Here is a 21,079-nt window from a genome sequence, read left to right as displayed (position 1 = left end):
AGTGGTGGTGATGGTATTGGCAGAGATAGTTAGTGGTGGTGGTATTAACAGTTAGGGGTGGTTGTATTGGCAGAGTTAGTGGTGGTATCGACTTTTAGTGGTGGTGGTGTTGGCAACGTTAGTGGTGTTGATAGAGCTGTAGTTAATTTAAGAGTTAGTAGAAACTACAATGTTTCCACTAGAGGGTTAAACACAGCTCTTTTGCTGACGAAACTGGAGGTGCCTGTAAGACTGTGAGTCAGACATGGTTCTAAATCAAATCCTTCTCATACAGAACATGGCAGAACACAGCGATTTGAGCACTAGTCTCCAATAATTTCCAGTAGCGAAGCATTGGATTGGTTGTGATTATCAATCTTGACAATCTCAACCAGGGAGTCAGAGCGGCTGTGGTGACCAATGCAGCAAGGGAATAAAAGGAAGTAAAACTCACCATTTGAACCCTAAACAGGGATTGTGGGTAGGTAGATTATGGAGTAGATTAACTCACTGCAATGTAAATACATTTTGTAGGGCTGCACATTCCTGGAATATCACCTTTTGAAGATATAGTTACCAACCATTACTGGGAGTAATCAAAGACCCTAAAACCAACCAGTCCAGAATAGAAAAGTCTTTGACAGTAAATGGAATTGTGACGAGACCAATCTCGCCACATTGCATTGGTATAATACAGTATTTGGGCATATTGTATTTTATTATGCTGCTGCTGGCCCTTTAAGAACCATCTGGGGACATTCTGTGACTTTTGGGAACAATGCCCCTTTAAGACTATGGCCCTTGGAAGATATTGCCTGTTAAATAATATTTTAGCAGATTGGATTTTAAAACACTTGCTGCCCCTTTACATTGTATTGGAGCAGTTCTGCAGCTTTAAATTGGCACTTCGGATGCAGCCGAAGTGCCGAAGTAGTCGAAGTGGCCGCCATTCGACAAAGAAACACGTGGCGGCGGCCATCTTTGTTCATTCAAAAGAGGTCAGCGGTATGTGTAGCCAAATCCATGGAACTGAAATTGGCTACACATTTCAACGAACACCGCTGACCCTTACCTTCTCCTACACTAAACTTTCAGCTGCAGAGACTAAGTCCCGTTCGACAGTTTGAACTCACTGCTATACTAAGCTAAATGCACGAATACACCGACCGCACAGCCCAAATCTCTGGAACTGTTTTGGGCAGGAAAATGTGCCTGTGGTCGGTCATAAAGGACTTCCAGCTAACTTTTGAACTAATGGAAGGATTTGTCTGATTTTTGAGTATGTTCATATTTCAAATATGCTGATTAATAATGTGTTTTTTTATGAAGATTGGATGTGTGGTTTTAAACTTATAGTACATATGTAAAAACTGTATTTTTACTGTCTGTGATAATTATGTTAAACCATTATGTAACATAATTGTATCACAGGCAGAGGGGAGGATTTTGTGTGTAAATGCTGGGAGTGTCTTCTGTAATGTACGTGTATGATTGGTTATTTTGTAACACTCTGTGGGTGGTCCTACCTAAGGGAAACTGTCATAAAAGAAGGTTCTTTTTACGCCATTAAACAGACCACTGCTTGACCCTCAACACAGAGCCTTGTCTCGTTCTTGGGGGGATTCACTGTATGCTGATAGAGACTGATTGCTAGGAGTGTAAGCCGCTTGGAAGCTTTTCCTATTCGTCTGCTAGCAGCAATTCGTGAGGTTCCGGTTCAGGAGTTTGGAGTGCTATTTTATATCCAGTTCGGGAGTTTGGAGCATTCCTTTGTATGCGGTTCGGGAGGTTGGTGTTTTACTGAAGCTGCCTTTATGTCTGAAAGGGGAATATCGCCTAAACGGATTTTAACCCCTTGTGTGCTGAAACGGTCTGTTACAGGAATAAATAGTAATTTTAAAATCAATGCACTGCACTTCCCTTAATAAGATAAAGTCGGTTTTAAATTCCTGAAATGTGAAATGTTATGGTAACTCCAAGGGCATTCATATCCTCGGATATTAAGAGTGACCACTTCTGAGATGGCTGAAGTTGATATGGCACAATAACAGCCAATGCCAATCCGAGATATTCGAAGTTCACAGTTTCTCGAGGCATTTCACTTGAGTGAGCTCCTTCTCAGCATCTGTAGAAACATTTCAAGGAGGTAACTTCTCCATGACATATCAAGACACTAAAGAAATGTATTGTTTTATCTCGTTTTTAGGACGGTTTGGAGGTGCTGAAAGTGAAGAACCCCCTCCATCAGAAACAGATTCTGGTAAGAGATCCCCCAATAGCCCATCATACAAATCTCCCCATATTGAACCTGCACAATTAACCATGTGGTCCCTGCACACCTAGCCATGTGGTCCCTGCACACCTAGCCATGTGGTCCCTGCAAACCTAGCCATGTGGTCTCTGCACACCTAGCCATATCGTCCCTGCACACCTAGCCATATCTTCCCTGCACACCTAGCCATGTCGTCCCTGCACACCTAGCCATGTCGTCCTTGCACACCTAGCCATGTCGTCCCTGCACACCTAGCCATATCTTCCCTGCACACCTAGCCATGTGGTCCCTGCACACCTAGCCATGTGGTCCCTGCACACCTAGCCATGTGGTCCCTGCACACCTAGCCATGTGGTCCCTGCACACCTAGCCATGTGGTCCCTGCACACCTAGCCATGTGGTCCCTGCACACCTAGCCATGTCATCCCTGCACACCTAGCCATGTGGTCCCTGCACACCTAGCCATGTGGTCCCTGCACACCTAGCCATGTGGTCCCTGCACACCTAGCCATGTGGTCCCTGCACACCTAGCCATGTGGTCCCTGCACACCTAGCCATGTGGTCCCTGCACACCTAGCCATGTGGTCCCTGCACACCTAGCCATGTGGTCCCTGCACACCTAGCCATGTGGTCCCTGCACACCTAGTCATGTGGTCCCTGCACACCTAGCCATGTGGTCCCTGCACACCTAGCCATGTGGTCCCTGCACACCTAGCCATGTGGTCCCTGCACACCTAGCCATGTGGTCCCTGCACACCTAGCCATATCTTCCCTGCACAACTTGCCATGTCGTCCCTGCACAAATAACCAAAAGATCCAGGCCCGGTGCAGGGCCCTCCCTTGCACAGACATGCGGCTGGGGAGGAAGGGATAGAGGACCCAGCAATACTCTATCTTGCAGCTCCACTGGGTTCTTCTTGCCATGGCAACACCCCCGATCTCGCGAGCATGAACTCTAGCCCCATAGGCTAGAGTTCACTCACCACTGGACCACCAGGGATGGCAGCAGCACAGTCCCTCCTCCCAGGCTAACGGTAAAAAGGGAGGAGGGACACATCACCCTCACACACACTGCACCCCTCACATACACACACATAACCCCCCAAACACACTGCGCCACTCACACACACACATACACACAATACTTCCAAACACACACACACATATATATATATATATATATATATATATACACTACAGCATCCCTCACACAAACACTGCACATACATACTGCATCCCCTATACACACATTCTCTACAGCCCCTACCCACATATGCATTACATTACACCACAAACACAACACAACTAAAACCTATTTACACAATATCACACCACAATCAGCTCACTCTGCACACACACAATAACACAAGCAGGCTCCAAACACATGCACAATACTCTTTCCTGGCCCTTCTGTCTCCTGGTATCCATTTATAGAGACACCAGAGACAAGTTGCAAGGAAACACAGTGCAAGCATGTTATTAAATTTACTTGCGCTGTGCAGAACAAATACAGGGCTTTTTACTCATGCTAGAGCTCTTCAGCAGAGCTCTGCACATGGTCTGCCCTGGAAGAGCATTGAACCAACATGCTCACTTTGAGAGGGGCGTGTTTGTCATTGGTGAACACACCCTCTCTGCCCCGCCCCCTTCTTAGTGGGCCGCTGTGATTAAAAAATGCCCGGAACAATTTTTTTATTCCCAGTCCGGCCCTGATATCGTCCCTGCGCAACTAACCATGTCATCATCCCTGCGCAACTAACCATGTCATCATCCCTGCGCAACTAACCATGTCATCATCCCTGCGCAACTAACCATGTCATCATCCCTGCACAACTAACCATGTCATCATCCCTGCGCAACTAACCATGTCATCATCCCTGCGCAACTAACCATGTCATCATCCCTGCGCAACTAACCATGTCATCATCCCTGCACAACTAACCATGTCATCATCCCTGCACAACTAACCATGTCATCATCCCTGCACAACTATCCATGTCATCATCCCTGCACAACTAACCATGTCATCATCCCTGCACAACTAACCATGTCATCATCCCTGCACAACTAACCATGTCATCATCCCTGCGCAACTAACCATGTCATCATCCCTGCGCAACTAACCATGTCATCATCCCTGCGCAACTAACCATGTCATCATCCCTGCGCAACTAACCATGTCATCATCCCTGCGCAACTAACCATGTCATCATCCCTGCACAACTAACCATGTCATCATCCCTGCACAACTAACCATGTCATCATCCCTGCGCAACTAACCATGTCATCATCCCTGCGCAACTAACCATGTCATCATCCCTGCGCAACTAACCATGTCATCATCCCTGCGCAACTAACCATGTCATCATCCCTGCGCAACTAACCATGTCATCATCCCTGCGCAACTAACCATGTCATCATCCCTGCGCAACTAACCATGTCATCATCCCTGCGCAACTAACCATGTCATCATCCCTGCGCAACTAACCATGTCATCATCCCAGCACAACTAACCATGTCATCATCCCTGCACAACTAACCATGTCATCATCCCAGCACAACTAACCATGTCATCATCCCTGCGCAACTAACCATGTCATCATCCCTGCGCAACTAACCATGTCATCATCCCTGCGCAACTAACCATGTCATCATCCCTGCGCAACTAACTATGTCATCATCCCTGCGCAACTAACCATGTCATCATCCCTGCACAACTAACCATGTCGTCATCCCTGCACAACTAACCATGTCATCATCCCAGCACAACTAACCATGTCATCATCCCAGCACAACTAACCATGTCGTCATCCCTGCGCAACTAACCATGTCATCATCCCTGCGCAACTAACCATGTCATCATCCCTGCACAACTAACCATGTCATCATCCCTGCGCAACTAACCATGTCATCATCCCTGCACAACTAACCATGTCGTCATCCCTGCACAACTAACCATGTCATCGTCCCTGCACAACTAACCATAACGAAGCTACAGATATCTATAACATTACATGCTGCAGGTAGATCCCCGTGGGCTCTGTACTAGATTACTCTATATAGTGTTTGACAGTATACTCTGCAGCTTGTTGTTTTGTCATCCACAGGTCTGATTGTGGGAATTGTATGCGGCTGTGTGTTTGGTGTTGCGTTTTTGGTCACACTTGGGCTGTACCTGGTCCAGAGGTAAGTTTCCTGTTCACAAATATTTCTTAGAGTTAAAAACGCAAATATTTAAATGAATGGCGTCAATGCATAGCTGTTATATAGAGAAAGAATAAACTACTCATGTCAAACAATCAACGTCTTATTTTACACCATGAATCAATGAGCGTCTATTTATTATCTTCTGATTAATGTCCCTGAAATGCACGACGTCACAACAATATCAATCTTCTCCATAAGAAGCACCTCAAATGACCACTCCTTACTATTTCTTATAAACCATATAACAGAAAATGTGTGCATTATCCACAACTCAATAACTGAATCTGAATAAATCAATAACCAGGTTAATAGATCTGGAGCTGGATAAATCAATAACTCGGTTAATAGATCTGGAGCTGGATAAACCAATAACTAGGTTAATATATCTGGAGCTGGATAAATCAATAACTAGGTTAATAGATCTGGAGCTGGATAAATCAATAACTGGGTTAATAGATCTGGAGCTGGATAAATCAATAACTAGGTTAATAGAGCTGGAGCTGGATAAATCAATAACTCGGTTAATAGATCTGGAGCTGGATAAATCAATAACTCGGTTAATAGATCTGGAGCTGGATAAATCAATAACTGGGTTAATAGATCTGGAGCTGGATAAATCAATAACTCGGTTAATAGATCTGGAGCTGGATAAACCAATAACTAGGTTAATATATCTGGAGCTGGATAAATCAATAACTCGGTTAATAGATCTGGAGCTGGATAAATCAATAACTAGGTTAATATATCTGGAGCTGGATAAATCAATAACTCGGTTAATAGATCTGGAGCTGGATAAATCAATAACTGGGTTAATAGATCTGGAGCTGGATAAATCAATAACTCGGTTAATAGATCTGGAGCTGGATAAATCAATAACTGGGTTAATAGATCTGGAGCTGGATAAATCAATAACTCGGTTAATCTATCTGGAGCTGGATAAATCAATAACTAGGTTAATAGATCTGGAGCTGGATAAATCAATAACTGGGTTAATAGATCTGGAGCTGGATAAATCAATAACTCGGTTAATAGATCTGGAGCTGGATAAATCAATAACTCGGTTAATATATCTGGAGCTGGATAAATCAATAACTCGGTTAATATATCTGGAGCTGGATAGATCAATAACTCGGTTAATAGATCTGGAGCTGGATAAATCAATAACTCGGTTAATAGATCTGGAGCTGGATAAATCAATAACTCGGTTAATCGATCTGGAGCTGGATAAACCAATAACTCGGTTAATAGATCTGGAGCTGGATAAATCAATAACTAGGTTAATATATCTGGAGCTGGATAAATCAATAACTAGGTTAATAGATCTGGAGCTGGATAAATCAATAACTTGGTTAATAGATCTGGAGCTGGATAAATCAATAACTGGGTTAATAGATCTGGAGCTGGATAAATCAATAACTAGGTTAATATATCTGGAGCTGGATAAATCAATAACTAGGTTAATAGATCTGGAGCTGGATAAATCAATAACTAGGTTAATAGATCTGGAGCTGGATAAATCAATAACTAGGTTAATATATCTGGAGCTGGATAAATCAATAACTCGGTTAATAGATCTGGAGCTGGATAAATCAATAACTCTGTTAATAGATCTGGAGCTGGATAAATCAATAACTCGGTTAATAGATCTGGAGCTGGATAAATCAATAACTTGGTTAATAGATCTGGAGCTGGATAAATCAATAACTGGGTTAATAGATCTGGAGCTGGATAAATCAATAACTAGGTTAATAGATCTGGAGCTGGATAAATCAATAACTCGGTTAATAGATCTGGAGCTGGATAAATCAATAACTAGGTTAATAGATCTGGAGCTGGATAAATCAATAACTCGGTTAATCTATCTGGAGCTGGATAAATCAATAACTAGGTTAATAGATCTGGAGCTGGATAAATCAATAACTGGGTTAATAGATCTGGAGCTGGATAAATCAATAACTAGGTTAATAGATCTGGAGCTGGATAAATCAATAACTAGGGTAATATATCTGGAGCTGGATAAACCAATAACTCGGTTAATAGATCTGGAGCTGGATAAATCAATAACTCGGTTAATATATCTGGAGCTGGATAAATCAATAACTCGGTTAATAGATCTGGAGCTGGATAAATCAATAACTCGGTTAATCTATCTGGAGCTGGATAAATCAATAACTAGGTTAATAGATCTGGAGCTGGATAAATCAATAACCAGGTTAATAGAGCTGGAGCTGGATAAATCAATAACTCGGTTAATAGATCTGGAGCTGGATAAATCAATAACTAGGTTAATAGATCTGGAGCTGGATAAATCAATAACTAGGTTAATAGATCTGGAGCTGGATAAATCAATAACTAGGTTAATAGATCTGGAGCTGGATAAATCAATAACTAGGTTAATATATCTGGAGCTGGATAAATCAATAACTAGGTTAATAGATCTGGAGCTGGATAAATCAATAACTAGGTTAATAGATCTGGAGCTGGATAAATCAATAACTAGGTTAATATATCTGGAGCTGGATAAATCAATAACTAGGTTAATAGATCTGGAGCTGGATAAATCAATAACCAGGTTAATAGAGCTGGAGCTGGATAAATCAATAACTCGGTTAATAGATCTGGAGCTGGATAAATCAATAACTAGGTTAATATATCTGGAGCTGGATAAATCAATAACTAGGTTAATAGATCTGGAGCTGGATAAATCAATAACTAGGTTAATAGATCTGGAGCTGGATAAATCAATAACTAGGTTAATATATCTGGAGCTGGATAAATCAATAACTGGGTTAATAGATCGTGAGCTGGATAAACCAATAACTAGGTTAATAGATCTGGAGCTGGATAAACCAATAACTCGGTTAATATATCTGGAGCTGGATAAATCAATAACTCGGTTAATAGATCAGGAGCTGGATAAATCAATAACTAGGTTAATATATCTGGAGCTGGATAAATCAATAACTAGGTTAATATATCTGGATCTGGATAAATCAATAACTGGGTTAATAGATCTGGAGCTGGATAAACCAATAACTCGGTTAATAGATCTGGAGCTGGATAAATCAATAACTCGGTTAATAGATCTGGAGCTGGATAAACCAATAACTCGGTTAATAGATCGTGAGCTGGATAAATCAATAAGTCGGTTAATAGATCGTGAGCTGGATAAATCAATAACTGGGTTAATAGATCGTGAGCTGGATAAACGTGGACCTGTATAATGACTTCCTCACTTCCCTCTTGTGCTCTTTCTTTTGTAGGAAGAATCTGAAGAAGCAACACAAGCTCGTTCCAGCCGTGGAGATGAAATAAATTGAAAAGAGGCCACAAATTCCACCCAGGAGATTTAATACAAATTATGCCACAAATGAGTTTTGCCTAATTTAAAAAAAAAAATTGGTTTATTCATAAACTAACCAAATCGTCAGAATCAAAAACCTCTTAATCCACAACGTGAATGAATCAGTTTGCCGTTAAATTGTTCCCTTTGATTGAGGACTAAAAGGATTTCGATTCAGACGATTTGGTTTGTTTATGAATGAAGGGAAATTGAGCATGTCTCAGACATACTTTGTATCACACACAGTCATCACGACCCACACATAGCACACCAGTCATAGCTCTGTTAAAGCGGTGTGCACCATTAGATCAGCATGTACACCTTCTGTGCTTAACCTGCGCATGCACTCCACGGAGCTCGATAAATCGGGAGACAGAGCGAGAGAAATCCCAGTCATGTCAGCTTTTATGGAAAATATCTGCTCTTTTTAAAAAAAACATTTACTTGGAATGCGTTACATAGTGAGAGGGAATAAAATGCATTTTAAGTAATGGATATTGAGCATTTGGTTTTACAATCCCATTAGCTCGGCAGTTAGAAGTGTAAGCCTGTCTCTTTAAATCTCGGCTTGTCATTGACCAGGTCTAACAGCTATCTCGGACCCCGGATATCCAGTAAACATTACACACATGGATTTACTAAATAATTAATTTCACTAAACTAAAAAACAAATTGAAAAACCTAGGCCAAAATAAAATAGGCAATTAGGAAAAAATCGCCAATTTCACTATAAATAGACACAATTGGGGTATTTTAGCCTATATTTTGCAAATCAGTTTTACATAGTTACATAGTTACATAGCTGAAAGGAGACATGTGTCCATCAAGTGCAGCCTTCCTCACATTAGTTATTTGCTGTTGATCCAAAAGAAGGTAAACAAAAACGTTTTTAGCGCTTCCAATTTTGCAACAAACTAGGAAAGAAATTCCTTCTTGACCCCAGAATGGCAGTCAGATTTATCCTTGAATCAAGCAGTTATAACCCTACATTGAAAGATTATATCCTTGAATATTCTGTTTTTGCAAATATGCATCTAGTCAGGGCTGCCATCAGACACCTGACACAGCTCAAGATCTGGGCCCCCCGGTGCCTGCAACCGAGTCCGCCCAAAGTGCTGCCCCCCCTGAGTCAGCCCACAGGGATGCAGTGTGTATTGATTCTGGTGTGTGTATAGTGGATGTAGAATGTGTGTAGTGGATGCAGAGTTCGTGTGTTAAGTGGATGCAGATTGTACATTGTGTAATGTATGAGGTGTATATTGGATGCAGAGTGTGTGTTTGTGTAGTCAATGTAGTGTGTGTTTATAGTGAATGCAGAGTGTGTGTTTGTGTAGTGGATGTAGTGTGTGTGTGTAGTGACTGCAGAGTATGTTTGTGTAAGGATGTAGTGTGTGTAAATGTTTAGTGATTAGTTTGTGTGTATATGTTAGTGAATAGTGTGTGTAAATGTTAGTATATAGTGTTCCTCCTCCCTGTATCTCACCTGTGGCCATGGAGGGGGGAGATCACATTGGCTGGAGCCCTGGAGCCAGAGGTCCTGAGGCATGGTGCTGCCCCCCTTTCCCACCCCCCTTACCTGTATTCTGCAGGGGGCCCAGCACACTTGAAATATACTGCCCAGCTACTCTGCTCTGTAGAAGTCTCGCGAGCCGTGCGGAGCGGTGCCATGGTAAGAGACTTCAACAGAGCTGAGTAGCTGGGCAGTATATTTCAAGTGTGCTGGGCCCCCTGCAGAATACAGGTAGCGGGGGGCCCGCAGTGCACACATATATAACGTTAATCGCTATATGTGTGTTCAAATAGCTAATGTGGGGCCCGTGACGACCTGAGCAGTCCGGGCCCCCCAGGACCGCCGGGCCCATGATGGCGGTCCTGCATCTGGTTGCTGTTTAAACATCTGTATGGACTCTGATAAAACCACGTCTTCAGGCTGAGAATTCCACATCCTTATTGTTCTTAAGGTTTTCAATTTTAGTGACTGTCCGTTAGTGACATTGTGTATTTTACTGTATGACTGAGAGTGGGTCTGTGATTTACTGACTGTCAGATTGCAGCTTAAACATCTGTATGGACTCTGATAAAACCACCTCTTCAGGCAGAGAAGTCCATATCCTTATTGATCTTACTGTAAAAAAAAACTTTTCTTTGCCTTAGATGAAATCTCCTTTCTTCCAGCCTAAATGTGTGACCTCGTGTCCTATGTATAGCCCTGTTTATGAATAGATTTCCAGATAATGGTTTGTACTGGCCCCGAATATATTTGTATGTTATCATATCCCTTCTGAGGCGCCGTTTTTTCAAACTAAAGAGATTTAAGATTTTTTTACCTTTCTTCGTAACTAAAATGCTCCATTCCTTTTATCAATTTTGTAGCTCGTCTCTGGACTTTTTCTAGTGCCATATTATCCTTCTTTAGAACAGGTGCCCAAATTGCACAGCATATTCAAGGTGTGGTCTTACCAGCGATTTATAAAGAGGCAAAATTATATTTTCATCCCGAGAATTTATGCCCCTATTTATACATGACAAAACCTTACTGGCCTTAGCAACTGCAGATTGACATTGCATGTTGCTGCCTAATTTGTTGTCTATAACAATTCCCAAATCCTTCTCGTGTGTTGGTTATCCATAATTCACTACCATTTAGGGTGTAAATTGCTTGTGCATTCTTAACCCCGAAGTGCATAACTTTGCATTTCTCTACGTTAAATTTCATCTGCCATTTTAGTGGCCAGTCCCCCAATCTATAAAAATCCCTCTGCAGCAAGGCAATATCCTGCTCACATTTTATAACTTTACATAGTTTTGTGTCATGTGCAAACACTGAAACATGGCTTTCAATGCCCATTTCAAGATCATTTATAAATATGTTAAACAGAAGCGGTCCCAAAACAGAACCCTGAGGAACACCACCAGTTAAGTTTTTCTACTGTGGGTCTGTGTTCTTACTGACTGTCAGTGACATTGTATATTTTACTGTGTGACAGAGAGTGTGTCTGTGATTTCCTGACTGTCGGTGACATTGTATATTTTACTGTGTGACAGAGAGTGGGTCTGTGTTTTTCTGACTGTCAGTGACATTGTATATTTTACTGTGTGACAGAGAGTGTGTCTGTGATTTCCTGACTGACAGTGACATTGTGTATTTTACTGTGTGACAGAGAGTGTGTCTGTGTTTTTCTGACTGTCAGTGACATTGTGTATTTTACTGTGTGACAGAGAGTGTGTCTGTGATTTCCTGACTTTCAGTGACATTGTATATTTTACTGTGTGACAGAGAGTGGGTCTGTGTTTTTCTGACTGTCGGTGACATTGTATATTTTACTGTGTGACAGAGAGTGGGTCTGTGTTTTTCTGACTGTCAGTGACATTGTATATTTTACTGTGTGACAGAGAGTGTGTCTGTGATTTCCTGACTGACAGTGACATTGTGTATTTTACTGTGTGACAGAGAGTGTGTCTGTGTTTTTCTGACTGTCAGTGACATTGTGTATTTTACTGTGTGACAGAGAGTGTGTCTGTGATTTCCTGACTTTCAGTGACATTGTATATTTTACTGTGTGACAGAGAGTGGGTCTGTGTTTTTCTGACTGTCAGCGACATTGTATATTTTACTGTGTGACAAAGAGTGGGTCTGTGATTTCCTGACTGTCAGTGACATTGTATATTTTACTGTGTGACAGAGAGTGGGTCTGTGTTTTTCTGACTGTCAGTGACATTGTATATTTTACTGTGTGACAGAGAGTGTGTCTGTGATTTCCTGACTGTCAGTGACATTGTATATTTTACTGTGTGACAGAGAGTGTGTCTGTGTTTTTCTGACTGTCAGTGACATTGTGTATTTTACTGTGTGACAGAGAGTGTGTCTGTGATTTCCTGACTGTCAGTGACATTGTGTATTTTACTGTGTGACAGAGAGTGTGTCTGTGATTTCCTGACTGACAGTGACATTGTATATTTTACTGTGTGACAGAGAGTGTGTCTGTGATTTCCTGACTGACAGTGACATTGTATATTTTACTGTGTGACAGAGAGTGTGTCTGTGATTTCCTGACTGTCGGTGACATTGTATATTTTACTGTGTGACAGAGAGTGTGTCTGTGATTTCCTGACTGTCAGTGACATTGTGTATTTTACTGTGTGACAGAGAGTGTGTCTGTGTTTTTCTGACTGTCAGTGACATTGTGTATTTTACTGTGTGACAGAGAGTGTGTCTGTGATTTCCTGACTGTCAGTGACATTGTATATTTTACTGTGTGACAGAGAGTGTGTCTGTGATTTCCTGACTGTCAGTGACATTGTATATTTTACTGTGTGACAGAGAGCGTGTCTGTGATTTCCTGACTGACAGTGACATTGTGTATTTTACTGTGTGACAGAGAGTGTGTCTGTGTTTTTCTGACTGTCAGTGACATTGTGTATTTTACTGTGTGACAGAGAGTGTGTCTGTGTTTTTCTGACTGTCAGTGACATTGTGTATTTTACTGTGTGACAGAGAGTGGGTCTGTGATTTCCTGACTGTCAGTGACATTGTATATTTTACTGTGTGACAGAGAGTGGGTCTGTGATTTCCTGACTGTCAGTGACATTGTATATTTTACTGTGTGACAGAGAGTGTGTCTGTGTTTTTCTGACTGTCAGTGACATTGTGTATTTTACTGTGTGACAGAGAGTGTGTCTGTGTTTTTCTGACTGTCAGTGACATTGTGTATTTTACTGTGTGACAGAGAGTGTGTCTGTGATTTCCTGACTGTCAGTGACATTGTATATTTTACTGTGTGACAGAGAGTGGGTCTGTGATTTCCTGACTGTCAGTGACATTGTATATTTTACTGTGTGACAGAGAGTGTGTCTGTGATTTCCTGACTGTCAGTGACATTGTATATTTTACTGTGTGACAGAGAGTGGGTCTGTGATTTCCTGACTGTCAGTGACATTGTATATTTTACTGTGTGACAGAGAGTGTGTCTGTGATTTCCTGACTGTCAGTGACATTGTATATTTTACTGTGTGACAGAGAGTGTGTCTGTGATTTCCTGACTGTCGGTGACATTGTATATTTTACTGTGTGACAGAGAGTGTGTCTGTGATTTCCTGACTGTCAGTGACATTGTATATTTTACTGTGTGACTGAGAGTGTGTCTGTGTTTTTCTGACTGTCAGTGACATTGTGTATTTTACTGTGTGACAGAGAGTGTGTCTGTGATTTCCTGACTGTCAGTGACATTGTATATTTTACTGTGTGATAGAGAGTGGGTCTGTGATTTCCTGACTGTCAGTGACATTGTATATTTTACTGTGTGACTGAGAGTGTGTCTGTGATTTCCTGACTGTCAGTGACATTGTATATTTTACTGTGTGACTGAGAGTGTGTCTGTGATTTCCTGAGTGTCAGTGACATTGTGTATTTTACTGTGTGACAGAGAGCGTGTCTGTGATTTCCTGACTGTCAGTGACATTGTGTATTTTACTGTGTGACAGAGAGTGTGTCTGTGATTTCCTGACTGACAGTGACATTGTGTATTTTACTGTGTGACAGAGAGCGTGTCTGTGATTTCCTGACTGTCAGTGACATTGTATATTTTACTGTGTGACAGAGAGTGTATCTGTGATTTCCTGACTGTCAGTGACATTGTATATTTTACTGTGTGACTGAGAGTGTGTCTGTGATTTCCTGACTGTCAGTGACATTGTATATTTTACTGTGTGACTGAGAGTGTGTCTGTGTTTTTCTGACTGTCAGTGACATTGTATATTTTACTGTGTGACAGAGAGTGTGTCTGTGATTTCCTGACTGTCAGTGACATTGTATATTTTACTGTGTGACAGAGAGTGTGTCTGTGATTTCCTGAGTGTCAGTGACATTGTATATTTTACTGTGTGACAGAGAGTGTGTCTGTGATTTCCTGACTGTCAGTGACATTGTATATTTTACTGTGTGACAGAGAGCGTGTCTGTGATTTCCTGACTGACAGTGACATTGTGTATTTTACTGTGTGACAGAGAGTGTGTCTGTGTTTTTCTGACTGTCAGTGACATTGTATATTTTACTGTGTGACTGAGAGTGTGTCTGTGATTTCCTGACTGTCAGTGACATTGTGTATTTTACTGTGTGACAGAGAGTGTGTCTGTGTTTTTCTGACTGTCAGTGACATTGTATATTTTACTGTGTGACTGAGAGTGTGTCTGTGATTTCCTGACTGTCAGTGACATTGTATATTTTACTGTGTGACTGAGAGTGTGTCTGTGTTTTTCTGACTGTCAGTGACATTGTGTATTTTACTGTGTGACAGAGAGTGGGTCTGTGATTTCCTGACTGTCAGTGACATTGTATATTTTACTGTGTGACTGAGAGTGTGTCTGTTATTTCCTGACTGTCAGTGACATTGTATATTTTACTGTGTGACAGAGAGTGGGTCTGTGTTTTTCTGACTGCCAGTTACATTGTGTATTTTACTGTGTGACAGAGAGTGGGTCTGTGTTTTTCTGACTGTCAGCGACATTGTATATTTTACTGTGTGACAAAGAGTGGGTCTGTGATTTCCTGACTGTCAGTGACATTGTATATTTTACTGTGTGACAGAGAGTGTGTCTGTGATTTCCTGACTGTCAGTGACATTGTATATTTTACTGTGTGACAGAGAGTGTGTCTGTGATTTCCTGACTGTCAGTGACATTGTATATTTTACTGTGTGACAGAGAGTGTGTCTGTGATTTCCTGACTGTCAGTGACATTGTATATTTTACTGTGTGACTGAGAGTGTATCTGTGATTTCCTGACTGTCAGTGACATTGTATATTTTACTGTGTGACTGAGAGTGTGTCTGTGATTTCCTGACTGTCGGTGACATTGTATATTTTACTGTGTGACAGAGAGTGGGTCTGTGATTTCCTGACTGTCGGTGACATTGTATATTTTACTGTGTGACAGAGAGTGGGTCTGTGATTTCCTGACTGTCAGTGACATTGTATATTTTACTGTGTGACAGAGAGTGTGTCTGTGATTTCCTGACTGTCGGTGACATTGTATATTTTACTGTGTGACAGAGAGTGTGTCTGTGATTTCCTGACTGTCAGTGACATTGTATATTTTACTGTGTGACAGAGAGTGTGTCTGTGATTTCCTGACTGTCAGTGACATTGTATATTTTACTGTGTGACTGTAACGGCACCCCCAGGCATAAAGGGGTTAAACCGCCGTTTAGTAGATCTTCCCCTTCCAGATATACAGGCACACGTACTGCAGAACACCAAACTCCCGAACTGGATACAAAATAGCACTCCAACTCCCGAACTGGAACCTCACAAGTAGCTGGGAATTGCAGACAATCAGCTTACACTCCTGGCAATCAGTCTCTAACAGCATACAGTAAATCCCCCCAAGAACGAGACAAGGCTCCGTGTTGAGGGTCAAGCAGTGGTCTGTTTTAATTAACACTCACAGACTTTTATGCATGCAAGGGGACATCCCACAGGGAGGGACAACATGTAACCAATCCCGTACAGTAAAACATAAAACACACCCAGCACAAACACATAAAATCCTCCCCTCTGCCTGTGATATAATTACTGAACACAATGGGTTAATGTAATTTATCACAGGCAGGAAAAATACAGTTTTTACAGCATATTCATAACTTCTAAAATATACATCACATTCACATAAAAATTCTATATTCACAATCAATCCATTCAGGGGAACAACATATCAAAACATGGCATGAATCAGACCAGGGGTTCAGAAGTTAGTAAAGTATCTTTTGGGGCCTGGCTGGCACCATGGCTATCTGGCCCAAACCGGTTTTACAGAGCCCTCTATCCTGGAGAAAATGGGGAAAATAATCCAATTATATCCAGGGATAGAGGCAGACTCCATTGAGCACATGTTACCAGTAAAACACAAAAGGATACAAAAATACATAACTCCTATCATACTGAATTGAACGGGCCAAATCTCCCAGGGTCCATAGTCACAGGGCAAGAGGCGGGCAACCAGGCTCCTCCAATGCAATGTGGCGGGATTGGTCTCGTCACATCTCTCCCCTTTTCCAAACAGACTAACAGGGTATCTGACCTCCTGCCGGTCAGTGCCCTTGTTAGTCCAGCAGCCCACCCACAAAACAGAAACAGCAGTACAGCCCACCCACAATAACTGGTTACTACACCTGAATAAGGGATAAACTTGTCCATGTCCAGATGCCTCACCATGGCTGTGTGGGGGACTAGTAGGCTGCCTTGGTGGGTTGCTGAGTGGGCAGAGACCAGCGGTACTCTGCCCTGGTGCCAGCGCTACCATGGAAGTAGCCTAGTTGCTGGAGACAGACTGTCTCCCCTTTGGATACACCGCTCTGCTGCTGGACACCGACTGTCTCCCCTTTAGATGCACAGCTCTGCTGCCGGAGGGGGAGACCGACTGTCTCCCCTTTGGCTAAACAGCCCTGTCGTTAAGGGGCAGGACCGACCGTCCCTACCCCCTGTGCTGTAAGTGCAGAGACCACAGTCCCATCTGCACGGTTGTGGGGCTTACTGTCTCCCCCTAGTATGTTAAGCTTCTGCTGGGGAGAGGGGGTAACAAGCTCCTCTCCCATATATACTTCCAGCCGCGGGGGAGGGAGACCGACTATCTCTGCTCCCAATACAGAGTCCTGCTGCTGGGGAAAGGAGACTGGGCTCTCTATTCCCTGTAGGATACTCTGCCGCTGGGGAATGGAGACTGTGCTCCCAATTCCCTGCTTTATCTCCCGCTGGGATATGGAGACTGGGCTCCCAATTCCCTTGAATTCACTCTGCTGCTGGGGGAGAGAAGCAACTATCTCTGCCCCCTGTAACTCAGCCTGCCGCTGGGGAATGGAGACTAGGCTCCCAATTCCCAATACATCACTCTGCCGCTGGGGAGGGAGGACGCTGCTCTCCTCTCCCTGTACTTCACACTGCCTTCCTGGCATACCACTCTGCTGCTGGAGGGCAGGAACAACTACCTCTGCCCCCTGTAACTCAGCCTGCCGCTGGGGAGGGAGGACGCTGCTCTCCTCTCCCTGCACTTCACACTGCCGCTGGGGAAAGGAGACACGGCTCTCTATTCCCTGCAAATAAATCTGCCGCTGGGGATCTGGGCTGACCGCCCAGCATCCCTGTAGGGCCGGTGTAGAGACCTCAGTTCCATCTCCACCAGCCGCCTGGGGTTCCTCCCAGTAAATCTCTACAATATCTGCCCAGCTGAATGGGTCTGGATCTGGGTCTCCGCTTCCCTGCTGAGCCTTCTCACTGGAGTGGAACAGATTTTGGTAGCCCTGTTCCAGTTCCATCTCCCGGGTCACCAGGTGGACCAGGTCTTGCTCAATCTCATGAGTGTCGTCCCAGTCATATCTGCTCTCCCTCCACTCAAAGAGATCATGGAACCGGGCTTGTGTAGCGCTCCCTAACTCAGGCTCTGCAAAAGTCTCCCATAACAAGCCAGGACCATCAAACTCGTCTCCCTCTGGCTTGTCATGCTCGGCTGTTCAGGGAAGGTACTGTGCCCCATACCAACAGAGCGCCTGGTAGGCATCTTCCAGCCATATCTCCTGCCATACCCGGAGCACCAATTCCTTCACCCATTCCTCCAGGGGCTGCTCTCCCAGGAAGGGCATCCGCAGGGCTAGTCTTCCTTTGGGAGTCTCTCGCCCCACTGGTACTTCGCAATACCCAGTGCCTGGTACCAGATGCCTTTGTGAACTGCATCTCGGTCATCCATGGCACCCTCATCGTACTCCACTGCTGGTTCCATCCTGGTGCTGTCAGGGTCGCTGTACTCAGACATGCGTTGCCCTCAAATTGTAAAATCCACGGAATGGTGTCTCCTGTAGCTGTCCTTCTGGCTGTGGGAACGATCCCACCGCTTGCCACCAATTGCAACGGCACCCCCAGGCATAAAAGGTGTAAACCACAGTTTAGGAGATCTTCCCCTTCCAGAGATACAGGCACAGCTACTGCAGAACACCAAACTCCCAAACTGGATACAGAATAGCACTCCAACTCCCGAACTGGAACCTCACTAATAGCTGCTGTAACGGATCGCCTGGCACCCCGACTGAGTACCTCCGTTAATGGATGCTCCTAGTGCTTCCTGAGGACTCCAAGCACTCTGGCAGACACCACAATCACCGAATCCGAGAAACCTTTTAAATTCTCCCAAGCATATGAATGCTGTAGACCATTGAATAGGAACCATACGAATAGGCTTGTACTCCTAGCAGTCAACTGGAACAGCACTCAATAAATCCTTCCCCCCAATAATGAGACGACACATCACTTTGAGGGTAAAACAGGAACTCTGGACTGGCTCATCCAGCCTGGCTTTTATTTCCAACTCACACATACAGGCCACACCCAGGGGGAGGCATAAAAGAACCAATGACATAGATGTTACCTCCCACACATCCCCTCCCCTTAGTGTGACACATAATCCCATTATGCATACAGTGTAAAATATACTTTTACACAACTTTCATAACTTTAAAACCATACATCACATTCACATAAAAATACATATCCACAATCAATCCATTCAGGGGAACAACATATTAAAAAATGGCATGAATCCGACCAGGGGTTCAAAAGTTACTAAAAGTATCTTTTGTTCCTTTCTAGCTGGCAGAAAAACATCCCCACAATGCACCCTGGTTTCCTCCCTTCTGCCCTGGAGTTAATTGGAGAAGTAATCCAATTACCCAGGACTAAAGGCAGACTCCATTAACCACATGGTTGCAAAACAACATAAAACACTTTAAAATACATAAAGTCACATTTACACATAACACACAGACATTTCACCTATCCCCAGATAGCTGGGATCTGCACGCACAAAACTACCGAATAGCGCGCAGATCCTACTCACACAGTACAATTGCCATGGAGCTAAAGTCTTTCCCATAGTCTTTCATTATATGAATAGGCTCCATGGTATGGCTATCTGGGGTATCACATTCCCATAAAGTCTGGTCCATAGTCCAAAGGCAAGAGGCGGGCAATCAGCCCCCTCCAAGGACACGTGGCGAGGTCGGTTTCGCCACAGCTGCTAGCAGACGAACAGGAAAAGCAGACAATCAGCTTACACTCCTGGCAATCAGTCTCTAACAGCATACAGTAAATCCCCCCAAGAACGAGACAAGACTCCGTGTTGAGGGTCAAGCAGTGGTCTGTTTTAATTAACACTCACAGACTTTTATGCAAGTCCCCATGCAAGGGGACATCCCACAGGGAGGGACAACATGTAACCAATCCCGTACAGTAAAACATAAAACACACCCAGCACAAACACATAAAATCCTCCCCTCTGCCTGTGATATAATTACTGAACACAATGGGTTAATGTAATTTATCACAGGCAGGAAAAATACAGTTTTTACAGCATATTCATAACTTCTAAAATATACATCACATTCACATAAAAATTCTATATTCACAATCAATCCATTCAGGGGAACAACATATCAAAACATGGCATGAATCAGACCAGGGGTTCAGAAGTTAGTAAAGTATCTTTTGGGGCCTGGCTGGCACCATGGCTATCTGGCCCAAACCGGTTTTACAGAGCCCTCTATCCTGGAGAAAATGGGGAAAATAATCCAATTATATCCAGGGATAGAGGCAGACTCCATTGAGCACATGTTACCAGTAAAACACAAAAGGATACAAAAAATATCATACTGAATTGAACGGGCCAAATCTCCCAGGGTCCATAGTAACAGGGCAAGAGGCGGGCAACCAGGCTCCTCCAATGCAATGTGGCGAGATTGGTCTTGTCACATCTCTCCTCTTTTCCAAACAGACTAACAGGGTATCTGACCTCCTGCCGGTCAGTGCCCTTGTTAGTCCAGCAGCCCACCCACAAAACAGAAACAGCAGTACAGCCCACCCACAATAACTGGTTACTACACCTGAATAAGGGATACACTTGTCCATGTCCAGGTGCCTCACCATGGCTGTGGGGGACTAGTAGGCTGCCTTGGTGGGTTGCTGAGTGGGCAGAGACCAGCGGTACTCTGCCCTGGTGCCAGCGCTACCACAGAAGTAGCCTGGTTGGACCCTGGTTGCTGGAGACCGACTGTCTCCCCTTTGGATAAACAGCCCTGTCGTTGGGGGGCAGGACCGACCGTCCCTACCCCCTGTGCTGTAAGTGCAGAGACCACGGTCCCATCTGCACGGTTGTGGGGCTTACGTCTCCCCCTGGTATGTTAAGCTGCTGCTGGGGAGAGGGGGTAACAAGCTCCTCTCCCATATATACTTCCAGCCGCTGG

General features: G+C 43.5%; 1 protein-coding gene across 1 annotated transcript in view; it reads left to right on the top strand.

Annotated features, from left to right (window-relative positions):
- Window positions 1-9,064, top strand: part of LOC134610551 (inter-alpha-trypsin inhibitor-like) — a 102,976-nt gene extending 93,912 nt beyond the window's left edge. Inside the window, exons 5-7 of the mRNA XM_063453525.1 lie at window positions 2,186-2,239; window positions 5,359-5,437; window positions 8,722-9,064. Coding sequence (XP_063309595.1) covers window positions 2,186-2,239; window positions 5,359-5,437; window positions 8,722-8,773 — 185 coding nt within the window. The 3' untranslated portion in view covers window positions 8,774-9,064. The remainder of the gene's footprint in view (window positions 1-2,185; window positions 2,240-5,358; window positions 5,438-8,721) is intronic.
- The last annotated feature ends 12,015 nt before the right edge of the window (window positions 9,065-21,079 follow it).

Source organism: Pelobates fuscus, chromosome 5, assembly GCF_036172605.1.
Source record: "Pelobates fuscus isolate aPelFus1 chromosome 5, aPelFus1.pri, whole genome shotgun sequence".
Taxonomy (NCBI): Eukaryota; Metazoa; Chordata; class Amphibia; order Anura; family Pelobatidae; genus Pelobates; species Pelobates fuscus.
Note: the sequence above shows the minus strand (reverse complement) of the source record. Positions and strands in the feature narration are given on the sequence as shown.